Genomic DNA, 18,959 nt, shown 5'->3' with positions numbered 1-18,959 from the left:
CATGGGACGATGCATACTTTACACAGGAGATGGACATGGGTTAATGCATACTTTACACAGGAGATGGACATGGGTCGATGCGTACTTTACACAGGAGATGGACATGGGTTAATGCATACTTTACACAGGAGATGGACATGGGACGATGCGTACTTTACACAGGAGATGGACATGGGTTAATGCGTACTTTACACAGGAGATGGACATGGGTTAATGCGTACTTTACACAGGAGATGGACATGGGTTAATGCGTACTTTACACAGGAGATGGACATGGGTTACATTTACACAGGAGATGGACATGGGTTATGCATACTTTACACAGGAGATGGACATGGGTACACACACAGGAGATGGACATGGGTTACATGGGTTATGCTACTTTACACAGGAGATGGACATGGGTTAATGCATACTTTACACAGGAGATGGACATGGGTTAATGCATACTTTACACAGGAGATGGACATGGGTTAATGCATACTTTACACAGGAGATGGACATGGGTCGATGCATACTTTACACAGGAGATGGACATGGGTTAATGCATACTTTACACAGGAGATGGACTTTACACAGGAGATGGACATGGGTTAATGCATACTTTACACAGGAGATGGACATGGGTTAATGCGTACTTTACACAGGAGATGGACATGGGTTAATGCGTACTTTACACAGGAGATGGACATGGGTTAATGCGTACTTTACACAGGAGATGGACATGGGTTAATGCGTACTTTACACAGGAGATGGACATGGGTTAATGCGTACTTTACACAGGAGATGGACATGGGTTAATGCATACTTTACACAGGAGATGGACATGGGACGATGCGTACTTTACACAGGAGATGGACATGGGACGATGCGTACTTTACACAGGAGATGGACATGGGTTAATGCGTACTTTACACAGGAGATGGACATGGGTCGATGCGTACTTTACACAGGAGATGGACATGGGTTAATGCATACTTTACACAGGAGATGGACATGGGTTAATGCGTACTTTACACAGGAGATGGACATGGGTTAATGCGTACTTTACACAGGAGATGGACATGGGTTAATGCATACTTTACACAGGAGATGGACATGGGTTAATGCGTACTTTACACAGGAGATGGACATGGGTTAATGCGTACTTTACACAGGAGATGGACATGGGTTATGCATACTTTACACAGGAGATGGACATGGGATGATGCATGGGTACTTTTACACAGGAGATGGACATGGGTTAATGCGTACTTTACACAGGAGATGGGAGATGGACATGGGTTAATGCGTACTTTACACAGGAGATGCGTACTTTACACAGGAGATGGACATGGGTTAATGCATACTTTACACAGGAGATGGACATGGGACGATGCATACTTTACACAGGAGATGGACATGGGACGATGCGTACTTTACACAAGAGATGGACATGGGTTAATGCATACTTTACACAGGAGATGGACATGGGTCGATGCATACTTTACACAGGAGATGGACATGGGTTAATGCGTACTTTACACAGGAGATGGACATGGGTTAATGCGTACTTTACACAGGAGATGGACATGGGTTAATGCATACTTTACACAGGAGATGGACATGGGTCGATGCATACTTTACACAGGAGATGGACATGGGTTAATGCATACTTTACACAGGAGATGGACATAGGGTTAATGCATACTTTACACAGGAAATGGACATGGGTTAATGCGTACTTTACACAGGAGATGGACATGGGTTAATGAATGGACATGGGTTAATGCATTACACAGGAGATGGACATGGGTTAATGCGTGCTTTACACAGGAGATGGACATGGGTTAATGCGTACTTTACACAGGAGATGGACATGGGTCGATGCGTACTTTACACAGGAGATGGACATGGGTTAATACGTACTTTACACAGGAGATGGACATGGGTTAATGCTTACTTTACACAGGAGATGGACATGGGTTAATGCGTACTTTACACAGGAGATGGACATAGGGCGATGCATACTTTACACAGGAGATGGACATGGGTTAATGCATACTTTACACAGGAGATGGACATGGGTTAATGCGTACTTTACACAGGAGATGGACATGGGACGATGCGTACTTTACACAGGAGATGGACATGGGTTAATGCGTACTTTACACAGGAGATGGACATGGGTTAATGCATACTTTACACAGGAGATGGACATGGGTTAATGCGTGCTTTACACAAGAGATGGACATGGGTCGATGCATACTTTACACAGGAGATGGATTTGGGACGATGCGTACTTTACACAGGAGATGGGCATGGGTTAATGCGTACTTTACACAGGAGATGGACATGGGTTAATGCATGGACATGGGTTAATGCATACTTTACACAGGAGATGGACATGGGACGATGCGTACTTTACACAGGAGATGGACATGGGTTAATGCATACTTTACACAGGAGATGGACATGGGTTAATGCGTACTTTACACAGGAGATGGACATGGGTTAATGCGTACTTTACACAGGAGATGGACATGGGTCGATGCGTACTTTACACAGGAGATGGACATGGGACGATGCGTACTTTACACAGGAGATGGACATGGGTTAATGCGTACTTTACACAGGAGATGGACATGGGTTAATGCATACTTTACACAGGAGATGGACATGGGTTAATGCATACTTTACACAGGAGATGGACTACTTTACACAGGAGATGGACATGGGTTACTTTACACAGGAGATGGACATGGGTTAATGCATACTTTACACAGGAGATGGACATGGGTCTATGCGTACTTTACACAGGAGATGGACATGGGTTAATGCATACTTTACACAGGAGATGGACATGGGTTAATGCGTACTTTACACAGGAGATGGACATGGGTTAATGCGTACTTTACACAGGAGATGGACATGGGTTAATGCATACTTTACACAGGAGATGGATATGTGTCATTTAATTACACAAGATATGGGTACATATATTACACAGGAGATTACATAGGTGTAAACACACCAAATTTAACATGAGATAATGCAAAGCAATGTGGTAGTTTTAGGTATACATTGACGAGTTAATGGAAATATTGGTCTGATGAAGTGGTTACGAAAGGGAATATTGGTCTGATGAAGTGGTTACGAAAGGGAATATTGGTCTGATGAAGTGGTTACGGGAGGGAATATTGTTTTGGTGAAGTGGTTACGAGAGGGAAAATTGGTCTGATGAAGTGGTTACGGGAGGGAATATTGGTCTGATGAATAAGTTACGAGAGAGAATATTGGTCTGTTGAAGTGGTTACGGGAGGGAATATTGGTCTGATGAAGTGGTTACGGGAGGGAATATTGGTCTGATGAAGTGGTTACGTGAGGGAATATTGGTCTGTTGAATAGGTTGCGGGAGGGAATATTTGTTTTATGAAGTGGTTACGAGAGGGAATATTGGTCTGATGAAGTGGATACGGCAGGGAATATTGGTCTGATGAAGTGGTTACGGGAGGGAATATTGGTCTGTTGAAGTGGTTACAGGAGGGAATATTGGTCTAATGAAGCGGTTACGAGAGGGAATATTGGCCTGATGAATAGGTTACGAGAGGGAATATTGGTCTGTTGAAGTGGTTACGGGAGGGAATATTGGTCTGTTGAAGTGGTTACGAGAGGGAATATTGGTCTGATGAAGTGGTTACGAGAGGGAATATTGGCCTGATGAATAGGTCACGAGAGGGAATATTGGTCTGATGAAGTGGTTACGGGAGGGAATATTGGTCTGATGAACAAGTTACGAGAGGGAATATTGGTCTGATGAAGTGGTTACGGGAGGGAATATTGGTCTGATGAAGTGGTTACGAGAGGGAATATTAACCTTATGGTGTAATAACGGGAAGGAATATTGGTCTGAGGAATAGAATACAAATTTTATAACACAGCCAGCAGAAAATTTGTGTGTGACGTTTCGATAACTACATGGTCACCTTCATCAGACAAATGACCAATGTGGAGCGTTTTTAGCATTGACGTTCGCAGTGTTAGAGATGGTACGGAATCGATCAACTTTTTCGGCACCAATATAATCCTATGTACACTAAAGTCGAAAAAAGTGTGACGAGATGGTCAACAGATTATAGACAAAAATATACTCCTACTGGTTAACATCCGTTGTCAGGTGTATGTAAATGTTTTATTTATTCATTTAAAACAAAACCGACTTGTGACTTTGAATAAAGATTCTCAGTCTCTATGATAAATAAAGTTTGACTCAACCTCCCAACTTCCTGACGTGAAATACTTTTTAGCATTTTGGATACTGACCTATCTCTTGGACTTAATCCGTTGTCCCCTGAAACTCTCGAATTTTCAGTGGATTGGGGCCTTTATGAAATATAAAACAGCGATATTGAAGATTCTGACAGGTTAGCTTAAGTGCGACGGAGCCTCGTGTGAATGAGGTTATCAGAGGATGTTTTAACATGATAATGCTGGCCTGACAGGCCATTATGTGTCTGCCCGGGTGTTATGTTCGGCGACCCCTATTTAGTCTAAATGACTGAGGTTTCCAGTTGAGTTTTTTATATGCTCAATGTTACACTGATACTTATCAGCATCCTACATGTTTACAATTAAAATGGTATGCGGAGAGCCAGACATTTAACAATTACTTAACATACGGGGATATTATAAATTCTTATTACTCAAGCATAGGTCAGCACTATAAATATGTGTGTGGTAAAATGTCTCACAGAACTATAATACTTCCTTACATTAGGTTAAATTTCCTGATTTTCGTAGTTTATACAAAAAAAAATATACAAATAGAGGTAAAATTTCAGGAAGTCTCAAATAAACTAATAGAGATTACTGAAATCTCTCATACCCTGTTACTGATAGAGATTACTGAAATCACTAATACACTGTGACTGGTAGAGATTACTGAAATCTCTAATACACTGTTACTGGTAGAGATTACTGAAATCTCTAATACCCTGTTACTGATAGAGATTACTGAAATCTCTAATACACTGTTACTGATAGAGATTACTGAAATCTCTCATACCCTGTTACTGATGGAGATTACTGAAATCTCTCATACCCTGTTACTGATAGAGATCACTGAAATCTCTAATACACTGTTACTGGTAGAGCTTACTGAAATCTCTCATACCCTGTTACTGATAGAGATTACTGAAATCTCTAATACACTGTTACTGATAGAGATTACTGAAATCTCTCATACCCTGTTACTGATGGACATTACTGAAATCTCTCATACCCTGTTACTGATAGAGATCACTGAAATCTCTAATACACTGTTACTGGTAGAGCTTACTGAAATCTCTCATACCCTGTTACTGATAGAGATTACTGAAATCTCTAATACACTGTTACTGATAGAGATTACTGAAATCTCTCATACCCTGTTACTGATGGAGATTACTGAAATCTCTCATACCCTGTTACTGATAGAGATCACTGAAATCTCTAATACACTGTTACTGGTAGAGATTACTGAAATCTCTCATACCCTGTTACTGATAGAGATCACTGAAATCTCTAATACACTGTTACTGGTAGAGCTTACTGAAATCTCTCATACCCTGTTACTGATAGAGATTACTGAAATCTCTCATACCCTGTTACTGATAGAGATTACTGAAATCACTAATACACTGTGACTGGTAGAGATTACTGAAATCTCTCATACCCTGTTACTGATAGAGATTACTGAAATCTCTAATACACTGTTACTGATAGAGATTAATGAAATCTCTCATACCCTGTTACTGATAGAGATTACTGAAATCACTAATACACTGTGACTGGTAGAGATTACTGAAATCTCTAATACACTGTTACTGATAGAGATTACTGAAATCTCTAATACCCTGTTACTGATAGAGATCACTGAAATCTCTAATACACTGTTACTGGTAGAGCTTACTGAAATCTCTCATACCCTGTTACTGATAGAGATTACTGAAATCTCCAATACACTGTTACTGATAGAGATTACTGAAATCTCTCATACCCTGTTACTGATGGAGATTACTGAAATCTCTCATACCCTGTTACTGCTAGAGATTACTGAAATCTCTCATACCTTGTTACTGATGGAGATTACTGAAATCTCTCATACCCTGTTACTGATAGAGATTACTGAAATATCTCATACACTGTTACTGATAGAGATTACTGAAATCTCTAATACCCTGTTACTGATAGAGATTACAGAAATCTCTAATACACTGTTACTGATAGAGATTACTGAAATCTCTCATACCCTGTTACTGATAGAGATTACTGAAATCTCTCATACCCTGTTACTGATAGAGATTACTGAAATCGCTAATACACTGTGACTGGTAGAGATTACTGAAATCTCTCATACCCTGTTACTGATAGAGATTACTGAAATCTCTAATACACTGTTACTGGAAGAGATTACTGAAATATCTCATACACTGTTACTGATATAGATTACTGAAATCTCTCATACCCTGTTACTGATAGAGATTACTGAAATATCTCATACACTGTTACTGATATAGATTACTGAAATCTCTAATACCCTGTTACTGGAAGAGATTACTGAAATCTCTCATACACTGTGACTGGTAGAGATTACTGAAATCTCTCATACACTGTTACTGATATAGATTACTGAAATCTCTAATACCCTGTTACTGGTACAGATTACTGAAATCTCTAATACCCTGTTACTGGTAGAGATTACTGAAATCTCTAAAACGCTGTTACTGATACAGATTACTGAAATCTCTAAAACACTGTTACTGATAGAGATTACTGAAATCTCTAATACCCTGTTTCTGATCAAGATTACTGAAATCTGTAAAACTCTGTTTCTGATAAAGATTACTGAAATCTCTAATACCCTGTTACTGATAGAGATTATAGAAATCTCTAATACACTGTTACTGATAGAGATTACTGAAATCTCTCATACCCTGTTACTGATAGAGATTACTGAAATCTCTCATACCCTGTTACTGATAGAGATTACTGAAATCGCTAATACACTGTGACTGGTAGAGATTACTGAAATCTCTCATACCCTGTTACTGGTAGAGATTACTGAAATCTCTCATACCCTGTTACTTGTAGAGATTACTGAAATCTCTCATACACTGTTACTGATAGAGATTACTGAAATCTCTCATACACTGTGACTGGTAGAGATTACTGAAATCTCTAAAACACTGTTAATGGTAGAGATTACTGAAATCTCTAATACCCTGTTATTGGTAGAGATTACTGAAATCTCTAATACCCTGTTACTGATAGAGATTACTGAAATCTCCAATACACTGTTACTGATAGAGATTACTGAAATCTCTCATACCCTGTTACTGATGGAGATTACTGAAATCTCTCATACCCTGTTACTGATAGAGATTACTGAAATCTCTAATACACTGTTACTGGAAGAGATTACTGAAATCTCTCATACACTGTGACTGGTAGAGATTACTGAAATCTCTCATACACTGTTACTGATATAGATTACTGAAATCTCTAATACCCTGTTACTGGAAGAGATTACTGAAATCTCTCATACACTGTGACTGGTAGAGATTACTGAAATCTCTCATACACTGTTACTGATATAGATTACTGAAATCTCTAATACCCTGTTACTGGTACAGATTACTGAAATCTCTAATACCCTGTTACTGGTAGAGATTACTGAAATCTCTAAAACGCTGTTACTGATACAGATTACTGAAATCTCTAAAACACTGTTACTGATAGAGATTACTGAAATCTCTAATACCCTGTTTCTGATCAAGATTACTGAAATCTATAAAACTCTGTTACTGATACAGATTACTGAAATCTCTACAACACTGCTACTGATAGAGATTACTGAAATCTCTAATACCCTGTTACTGATAGAGATTACTGAAATCTCTCATACACTGTTACTGATAGAGATTACTGAAATCTCTAAAACACTGTTACTGATAGAGATTACTGAAATCTCTACAACACTGCTACTGATAGAGATTACTGAAATCTTTAATACCCTGTTACTGGTAGAGATTACTGAAATTTCTCATACACTGTTACTCGTGTAGAGATTACTGAAATCTCTAATACCCTGTTACTGATACAGATTACTGAAATCTTTAATACACTGTTACTGGTAGAGATTACTGAAATCTCTCATATCCTGTTACTGGTAGAGATTACTGAAATTTCTAATGCCCTGTTACGGATACAGATTACTGAAATCTCTACTACACTGTTACTGATAGAGATTACTGAAATCTCTCATACCCTGTTACTGGTAGAGATTACTGAAATCTCTCATACCCTGTTACTGGTAGAGATTCCTGAAATCTCTAATACACTGTTACTGGTAGAGATTACTGAAATCTCTCATACCCTGTTACTGGTAGAGATTACTGAAATCTCTCATACACTGTTACTTGTAGAGATTACTGAAATCTCTCATACACTGTTACTGGTAGAGATTACTGAAATCTCTCATACCCTGTTACTGGTAGAGATTCCTGAAATCTCTAATACCCTGTTACTGGTAGAGATTACTGAAATCTCTCATACCCTGTTACTGGTAGAGATTACTGAATTCTCTTATACACTTTTACTGATAGAGATTACTGAAATCTCTAATACCCTGTTACTGGTAGAGATTACTGAAATATCTCATACACTGTTACTTGTAGAGATTACTGAAATCTCTCATACACTGTTACTGATAGAGATTACTGAAATCTCTCATACACTGTTACTGGTAGAGATTACTGAAATCTCTAATACCCTGTTACTGGTAGAGATTACTGAAATCTCTAATGCCCTGTTACGGATACAGATTACTGAAATCTCTAATACACAGTTACTGATAGAGATTACTGAAATCTCTCATACACTGTTACTGATAGAGATTACTGAAATCTCTCATACACTGTGACTGGTAGAGATTACTGAAATCTCTAAAACACTGTTAGAGATTACTGAAATCTCTAATACCCTGTTACTGATAGAGATTACTGAAATCTCTCATACCCTGTTACTGATAGAGATTACTGAAATCGCTAATACACTGTTACTGGTAGAGATTACTGAAATCTCTCATACCCTGTTACTGGTAGAGATTACTGAAATCTCTTATACACTGTTACTGATAGAGATTACTGAAATCTCTCATACCCTGTTACTGGTAGAGATTACTGAAATCTTTAATACACTGTTACTGGTAGAGATTACTGAAATCTTTTATACCCTGTTACTGGTAGAGATTACTGAAATCTCTCATACACTGTTATTGGTAGAGATTACTGAAATTTATCATACCCTGTTACTGATAGAGATTACTGAAATCTCTCATACACTGTTATTGGTAGAGATTACTGAAATTTATCATACCCTGTTACTGATAGAGATTACTGAAATCTCTCATACCCTGTTACTGGTAGAGATTACTGAAATCTCTCATACACTACTCGTGTAGAGATTACTGAAATCTCTACTGTTACTGGTAGAGATTACTGAAATCTCTCATAGCCTGTTACTGGTATAGAGGCCTGAAATCTCTAATACCCTGTTGTTGGTAGAGATTACTGAAATCTCTAATACCCTGTTACTGATAGAGATTACTGAAATCTCTCATACCCTGTTACTGGTAGAGATTACTGAAATTTCTCATACACTGTTACTCGTGTAGAGATTACTGAAATCTCTAATACCCTGTTACTGATACAGATTGCTGAAATCTCTCATACCCTGTTGCTGGTAGAGATTACTGAAATTTCTCATACACTCTTACTGGTAGAGATTACTGAAATCTTTTATACCCTGTTACTGGTAGAGATTACTGAAATCTCTCATACACTGTTATTGGTAGAGATTACTGAAATCTCTAAAACACTGTTACTGATATAGATTACTGAAATCTCTAATACCCTGTTACTGGTAGAGATTACTGAAATCTTTAATACACTGTTACTGGTAGAGATTACTGAAATCTATCATACACTGTTACTGATAGAGATTACTGAAATCTCTCATACACTGTTACTGGTAGAGATTACTGAAATCTCTCATACACTGTTACTGGTAGAGATTCCTGAAATCTCTAATACCCTGTTACTGGTAGAGATTACTGAAATCTCTCATACCCTGTTACTTGTAGAGATTACTGAAATCTCTTATACACTTTTACTGATAGAGATTACTGAAATCTCTAATACCCTGTTACTGGTAGAGATTACTGAAATCTCTCATACCCTGTTACTTGTAGAGATTACTGAAATATCTCATACACTGTTACTTGTAGAGATTACTGAAATCTCTCATACACTGTTACTGATAGAGATTACTGAAATCTCTCATACACTGTGACTGGTAGAGATTACTGAAATCTCTAATACCCTGTTACTGGTAGAGATTACTGAAATCTCTAATGCCCTGTTACGGATACAGATTACTGAAATCTCTAATACACTGTTACTGGTAGAGATTACTGAAATCTCTCATACACTTTTACTGGTAGAGATTACTGAAATCTCTAATACCCTGTTACTGATAGAGATTACTGAAATCTCTCATACCCTGTCACTGGGAGAGATTACTGAAATATCTCATACACTGTTACTGGTAGAGATTACTGAAATCTCTCATACACTGTTACTGATAGAGATTACTGAAATCTTTCATACACTGTGACTGGTAGAGATTACTGAAATCTCTAATGCCCTGTTACGGATACAGATTACTGAAATCTCTAATACACTGTTACTGGTAGAGATTACTGAAATCTCTCATACACTTTTACTGGTAGAGATTACTGAAATCTCTAATACCCTGTTACTGATAGAGATTACTGAAATCTCTCATACCCTGTCACTGGGAGAGATTACTGAAATATCTCATACACTGTTACTGGTAGAGATTACTGAAATCTCTCATACACTGTTACTGATAGAGATTACTGAAATCTTTCATACACTGTGACTGGTAGAGATTACTGAAATCTCTAATACACTGTTACTGGTAGAGATTACTGAAATCTCTAATGCCCTGTTACTGGTTGAGATTACTGAAATCTCTCATACCCTGTTACTGATAGAGATTACTGAAATCTCTCATACCCTGTTACTGATAGAGATTACTGAAATCTCTCATACACTGTTACTTGTAGAGATTACTGAAATATCTCATACACTGTTACTGGTAGAGATTACTGAAATCTCTCATACACTGTTACTGATAGAGATTACTGAAATCTTTCATACACTGTGACTGGTAGAGATTACTGAAATCTCTAATACACTGTTACTGGTAGAGATTACTGAAATCTCTAATACCCTGTTACTGATAGAGATTACTGAAATCTCTCATACCCTGTTTCTGATAGAGATTACTGAAATCTCTCATACACTGTTACTGATACAGATTACTGAAATCTCTCATACACTGTGACTGGTAGAGATTACTGAAATCTCTAATACCCTGTTACTGATAGAGATTACTGAAATCTCTCATACACTGTTACTGATACAGATTACTGAAATCTCTCATACACTGTGACTGGTAGAGATTACTGAAATCTCTAATACCCTGTTACTGATAGAGATTACTGAAATCTCTCATACCCTGTTTCTGATAGAGATTACTGAAATCTCTCATACCCTGTTACTGATAGAGATTACTGAAATCTCTAATACACTGTTACTGGTAGAGATTACTGAAATCTTTAATACCCTGTTACTGATAGAGATTACTGAAATCTCTCATACCCTGTTTCTGATAGTGATTACTGAAATCTCTCATACCCTGTTACTGATAGAGATTACTGAAATCTCTAAAACACTGTTACTGATAGAGATTACTGAAATCTCTAATACACTGTTACTGATAGAGATTACTGAAATCTCTAATACACTGTTACTGATAAACATTAGTGCGACTACTGAACATAAAGACCTGCTAGTAGAGACAACCGCCCAATGAATTAATTTTACTCTCTATGCTCTACTTAGGTTCTTGTTATGTAAATACACGTCTTGTCACTTGATACTATAAAACGATGCTCTTGTCATTGAGGAAAGGTCAACATCGACTTTGCGAACCCACGGTATCTAAAGCATGGCAGACATTTCAAACCACCGATTAACGTTTAGAGATAAATCTCATGATTTTTTTTCGTGAAGAAATCTCTTTTAATTTTGTTATCCAATTTCCTGTTACAAATCTCCTTTGGAGAACCATTGTTTTGTAGTTTATAGTGAAAGACAAACAGCGTACAATTACCAAACACCCGACTCTAAGCTTGTGCAATACGTAAAATTTTAAGTAACTTCGTAAAAAAGGTTTAAACACGTAAGGTTGAGTATCGATCGAGTTAATCTCTGCATCCATTCCACAAATAAAATGATATTCGTCACAATATATTGTCCAGTTTTGTGCATGAGATAGTGTTTTATCAAAAATGTATTTACCGTTAACACCCCTCAAGCTAACATTTACTTACCACACTCAACTATTATGTTATCGCATTGGGTTTTTTAAAACTTTTATTATTCTCAGAAATTGTAAAACCCTTACCTTTTGAGATGGTTGTGCTGAAATAAATGGCACTAAGAGGATGACAATCACATATGTTGGAATTCCGAAGGCCATGTTCACGACTTGTATACAGTAGTGTGCACCCAGCTCAGTGTGGCCCCACGGCGTAGTCAACCGGATACACGATGTAACTTGGAAACTCACAATCACGGTTTGTAAAACAGGTTGATAAATAGATCATCATTTTGACATTTCGCCCTGTCTAGTTAAAGGTCAGGGACAGAACCACGTAGCGATTCTATTTGTGACATTTTGTTGTCTGGTGGAAACATCTCCCTATAACCGCTTCAGTTAGAGCAGATACAAGCGATCTCACGCAAAAGAAAAATAATAACAATGAAAATTTTGTTTCTCTAAAAGGATTGTAACACAACGTAATAGCACCTCCAATGCAAGTTTCGAATTAGATAAAGTTTAGCTGAGTAATATTAAGTGTAGCTAATATAAATTGTAGCTACGTAATACAAATTGCATCTAAGCAATATAAAATGTATCTTGGTAATATATAATGTTATTAAGTAATATAAATTGTAACTAAGTAATATAAATGGTAGCTAAGTAACATAAAGTGTAGCTAAGAAATATGTAGCTACGTAACACAAATTGTAGCTAAGTAATATAAAGTTTAACTAGGTAATGTAAATTGTAACTAAGTAATAAAAAGTGTAACTAAGTAATATAAATGGTAGCTAAGTAACATAAAGTGCAGCTAAGAAATATGTAGCTAAATATAATATAAATTTTAACTTAGTAATATAAAGTTTAACTAAGTAATATAAAGTGTAACTAAGTAATATAAAGTGTAACTAAGAATATATTAAGTGTAACTAAGTTATATAAAGTGCAATTAAGTAATATTAAGTGTAACTAAGTAATATAAAGTGTAATTAAGTAATATTAAGTGTAACTAAGTAATATAAAGTGTAACTAAGTAATATTAAGTGTAACTAAGTAACATTAAGTGTAACTAAGTAACATTAAGTGTAAGTTGTGTACCTAAGTAATAAATCAAAATATTACAACTGTTTTATATTTCTAGGACGCACAGCAATCACAGACGGCAGAGCAATCGTTTGGCTTGCTTTGGTGGAGACGACGAGACATAACATGGAAGGCGTCTACAGACGAGCAGTAGTTTTGCCAATTAATATCGACTCGCCACCTTAAGGGCTTTCTAGGTTATGAACTGGATTAGGTGAACCTGGCTGAAATCGTCTGTGGATCAGAAATGCAGTAATTATCAAAACAACAACAAAACACTTGCCAAATCTTTGAATTTCACTTTTATATTCGCTAATTATATACATTCTTCAAATGACAATAATTAATTCATCATGTCCATCGCATAAACACATCATTATTGAGAATCAAGGACACGATCGACTCTTTTCTAACATAGCCACTTATAGCGATCGGTCACTTCGGTGAAACCAACCTTACTTGACAGTTTTCTACCAAACTGTAGCGCAAGAAATTCTATTTTCCTATCGTGAATTCTTCATCTCTAGATTGTACCATTGCTGTTGCCTCAGCCTGTAGACTAAAGTGTCGCATTCGATTTACAAAGGCTGGTACAAGTCATTTTAATTTTCGTGCAAGATGTCGACAGCTGACAAATAGGTCAGAGAAAAAAGAAACAAGATAGCTATGTTTCTGGTTTCTGTCTGAAAGAAATTGTGGTCGGTAGGTGGAGGTTTTTCTGTTAATATTTGCTTGCTTATGACACTGACTTTTCACGTACCTCATATTGATTAGGGAACGGTTTGAACCCATGTGTCAGCTATGCTAAAGTGTCGCACGTAGTTATAACGAGATGTTTATCTAGTCCGAAGGGTTCTAACTATCTAACCACGGTTTTTATTTGTGTCATAGTTGCGGTCCATCAAATCCCTACCTATATAAAATACGAGATTTTAACGACCCGCGTACAGAACGGCTTTCAGACAATGTTTTATTTAGTTTACAATAGAACGATAGATCTGAATGATACATGGATGGAAAAAATGACAAAGTTTTTACTATAATTTGCGTATTGTTAAAGCAATTAAATCGGTTGTAAACTAAGTATTTCCATTAATTTTTCTCAACAACTTTATTTTCCAGCATATTTACAATGGCCGCCACTGTACGTAGTCTGTTTACAATCTCCTAGTATTTTATTCGGGTGTAATAAATTATCCCTTTGTTCATATAATAATTTATCTCGTTTCGAAATATTTAAGTTTGAATAAAATTCTGTTGAAATGTTGGTAGTTTCGTTGTTATTTTTGCATTTAGATTATCTCAAGTTGATTTATTAATAAGACATTAACATATTGGCGATGAATCCAACCATAACGAAGTCAGCAGAAGCAAATTAACAGAACATTCTCGTCATAACTATTGACCAAGTTGAAGATGGTGGCTGCTGCATAGTGTTTAAAGTGTACTTAATTTATCATGTTGTACATAGATTAACAAAGATTTAAAACATTCTTACGGAATTTAGGAATGTCAACGTCTTTAAACATGTATTGCAATGCCGTCTAGAATTCCAGGTAGGAAAAAAGTAGGAATTGTAATAATGCATACCGTAACCGAAACCACACTAGAAAATGACAAGATACTAAATTCCCTTTCGTGAGCCCCTTCCCCAGTACCGGAAGATGTCGCCATTTTATTGATCCTTGGTAGGATTGCGTTGTAGTATTTCGACATGTAGAGATCTGGGCATCACGTCATATTTCCAGCTTCTATTATCAGGTAACTTGATATATCACGTTCTTAGATCTGTTTGAATAGGGAAGATACTCAGTCAATTATTTTACAGGTGTGTACAGGTAGGACATACAGACAGGTGTTCCTTGTAAGTGTGCACCGATCACCTGTAGATGTGTACGTATACAGGGAGACAATCGTCGACAGACATAGCATATCACGGGTATACTGCTCAATTATAACGGCCAAAACAGTCACTCTTCTGTGTGTTTGGTGTCACAATATATAGATTTAATATCATAATTATTCCGCGTGGAATTTATTGCAACATGGATTTAGATTACAGACACGAGGAAAGCTGTACTGAACAGTTATTGATATTGCCGGAGTTTCTCGTGGTTGATGTGGTATAGTGGCGTTCACAAGCTGTGATGATGCAATATTTTTGACGTCTATATACTGTCATTATATGTCTCTTGCCCGGGGCCTGTACATGTGCGATAGGTGATATCTACACGTACCTATTGATTAAATACGTCACCGTATGCAAAATGGATACTTGCCAATCAGTGATCACACACTGGGAATATTACTTGATAAAACACATATACAACGTAACACCGTAATTTGTATGCTGAACATAAAGACAAAGCAATATACATAATATCAAACGTATTAATATTACCATTGTCTAAGATCAAAGTCACCAGTCAAAATATAAACGACGTAACTGGTCACACCAATTAATACTACTGGTCAAGACAAAGTAGCCAGTCATACCAATTAATTATAAAAAACGTAGCTGGTCACATTAACTAATGTTACCCTATCAAACAATTACCGTAGTTAGTCGCTCCTATTTATGTTATCACTTAAAATAGTATCTGTAGTCAGTCGCACCAATTAACGTTACCAATGAAAAATCAGTGTAAACGGTCCCACCCAATAATGTTACCATTTAGTGTTACCAATCAAACTAATTAACTTAACCAGTCATGCAAGTTGGAATTAACACTCTAAACAATTCAAGTGACAAATCAGATGAACCGACCAAAACAAATAATGTTACCGATTACGTAGATTAATGTATCCAGTGAAATCGATTAATATAACGGATGACACCTTTGTAAAAAAAGTTTGGTGGTATGTGATTTTGGGGGTACGAGTGGCGATACCGGCGATACAATGAGGTTATACCGTAGTGCACAAGTCTTGTCAGTTACCCATTAGGAAAATTAATTGACAAGTACATAAATTTGTGGAGTGACAGAAATACACTCTGTTCTAACTTGTAAACGAGTATTGTTAGGGACAGAGAAAGCAGAAGATATATTTTTTTCGAGAAAACATCACGATTTTGTTAGCAACATGAAAAAAGATGAGTATAAAGAAATTTCGTGTGCTGAAATATTGTTGATTATCAGTATCAAATGTCACTGTGCTGTTGTAAATTTCGGCCTACTGTATGCACTTATTTTTCTAATCATATTAGAAATGTATGTAGTCCAACTCAAACCGATATTAGTAAAGCTAGATCACTTAATGAACAGCTCTAATCACCTTTTACAAATTATTTTTGCTTGTAATTCTTGTTACTTTAGATGGTGGCTTGCTGGATATTATCCACAGCCGCCCTTATATAAATCAGTTATTGTTTTCATATATTGTTTTTGCCAGATTCAAACCGAAATGGCGACTGTATTCGTGCTGCTGTGTCTGGGAACTGTGTTTGGTCTCTCCTCCAGTGCGGTCCTTACTTGTTCTGGAAATTGTAACTGCAATCTGACTACCAGAACGGTAAATAATTGTTCTGGCGTTACAGATTTCCCGGAAATTTTTCCAAACGCTTCTTTGATTAAAACTTTGAATATTGTGGGTAACAACCTGACCGTTCTCACAACAAGACTACAGATTTTCGATAGGTTGGAAAATCTTATCATTACTGATAGCGGGGTTGAAAAGGTGGAAAATAACACTTTTCAAGGAATGGATAATTTACAGCAAATTATTTTGAGAGAGAATTTGTTTGAATTCGTGAGACCTGGGACCTTCGTTGATTTACCATCCTTGGAAACATTAGAACTTGACCACAACAACATTTCAGTGTTGGACGCCCACGCTGTCTGGAACATGACCAGTCTGGTAGCCATTGATCTTTCATACAACAAAATAAGTGTCATATATTCTGATAGCTTCGGACTTCTTCCCAACGTTGCAAACTTGGATTTAGGACATAACAGGTTAGAAACAGTGCCTAAAAGAATTCTTCGGAACTTCCCAAAGTTATATAGACTTCATCTAAGTGGAAATCGCATTATTACGGTGAATGAGTTTGATTTTACTTACTGTGTTTCTCTGAAATCGCTGTTCTTATCTGGAAATCAGATTTCGGTTATAAGTGACAAAGCATTTATTGTCAATCAAACTGGAGGCATACAAGCATTGAAAATAAACCACATATTTTTAGAAGACAACAAATTGACAGAATTTCCGCCACTAAATGACTTAAACCGTCTCCTGGGTCTTTTTCTGAGTGGTAACAACATTGACTCCATTACTTCAGATGCTATGATCGGCTTTCCAGGTTTGAAGGACTTTCGTATGTCTTACAATCTCGCCCTGACAGACATACAACCGGGTGCCTTCCGGATGCTTAAGTCACTCCAAACAATATATTTGAATGGTAACATAGGGCTGAAAAGTCTTCCAGGTGAGTTATTTAAAAATCAGAAATATCTACATACGCTCCTTTTGGGAAATTGTAGTCTAACAACTTTTCCAGAGAGTCTTGGGAGCTGGGAAAGCCTAAACGTGTTAAGTCTTGACAACAATCCTCTTCACTGCGACTGCGCTCTGAAATGGCTCTCAAAATCTCATGGTTGGAAGATGACGTCACATATGATGTGTGCGAGCCCTCCAGAGCTCAAACAAAAGAGTGTTTCAGAGCTTACCGACGATATTCTGCCTTGTGTTGACCACACTGATGTGTCCAATAGGATCACAAACGGTGTTATATTCGCAATAGTATCAGTAGTGTTGATAGCAATAATAGCACTTATCCTGCGATTCCGTCGCACCATGGTTTTACGATGGAGGTACTACCGCTACGCCAGACAAACAGATGACGTCCCCTTTACTGTGGACAATGAGTACAGCGACTATCCGGTGGGAGATCGAAAGCTTAGGATGAGTGACCTTGAAAGGGACACGTGACCAGGAAGATGTCCTAGCAATATTATAATAGGTTCAGAAACTCTCATTAGCGTTTACTTACGTAGTGTACACGAAGTTTTATGAAACAAATTGTAAATTAACCTCAAATTTACCACCATTTACTGCAAATAACCAAAGCACAATACCAGGGGATTGTCGAATTATATAATAATGATGTGGTGATGTGATTATTTATACCAACAGTGGAAAATACATTATACTGCCTTTAGGAAGTCATTAGAAGGATGTCATTAGGATTGGTACAAATCTTACATGATGTCTGCAGAACTGTAGTAAATATAGCATGATCAATGTTTAATCTGTATGTGCAATATTTCACAGCAGGGTTTGTTAGGTCAGTGTCTTAAATGGACAATTTAAAAAGAGAACCAGGCAGCACGACCATTGTCGGGTGATAAAGTCAGATATTAAATTCCATGAGCTAAATATAT

General features: G+C 37.0%; 1 protein-coding gene across 1 annotated transcript; it reads left to right on the top strand.

Annotated features, from left to right (window-relative positions):
- The first annotated feature begins 15,277 nt into the window (after positions 1 to 15,277).
- On the top strand, positions 15,278 to 18,615 carry LOC132563332 (leucine-rich repeat-containing G-protein coupled receptor 4-like). The gene is made up of 2 exons (XM_060228092.1): positions 15,278 to 15,339; positions 16,972 to 18,615. Exon 2 carries the CDS (start codon positions 16,984 to 16,986, stop codon positions 18,505 to 18,507), a length of 1,524 nt encoding a protein of 507 aa, XP_060084075.1. The 5' UTR covers positions 15,278 to 15,339; positions 16,972 to 16,983; the 3' UTR covers positions 18,508 to 18,615.
- Positions 18,616 to 18,959: the final 344 nt, after the last annotated feature.

This window comes from Ylistrum balloti, unplaced genomic scaffold (genome assembly GCF_031769215.1).
Source record: "Ylistrum balloti isolate Yb309-2 unplaced genomic scaffold, AGI_CSIRO_Ybal_v1 Utg371680, whole genome shotgun sequence".
Lineage (NCBI taxonomy): Eukaryota > Metazoa > Mollusca > Bivalvia > Pectinida > Pectinidae > Ylistrum > Ylistrum balloti.
Note: the sequence above shows the minus strand (reverse complement) of the source record. Positions and strands in the feature narration are given on the sequence as shown.

Coding starts and splice junctions, on each gene's coding strand:
- LOC132563332 (XM_060228092.1), top strand. CDS start 16,984: ATGGCGACTGTATTCGTGCTGCTGTGTCTGGGAACTGTGTTTGGTCTC.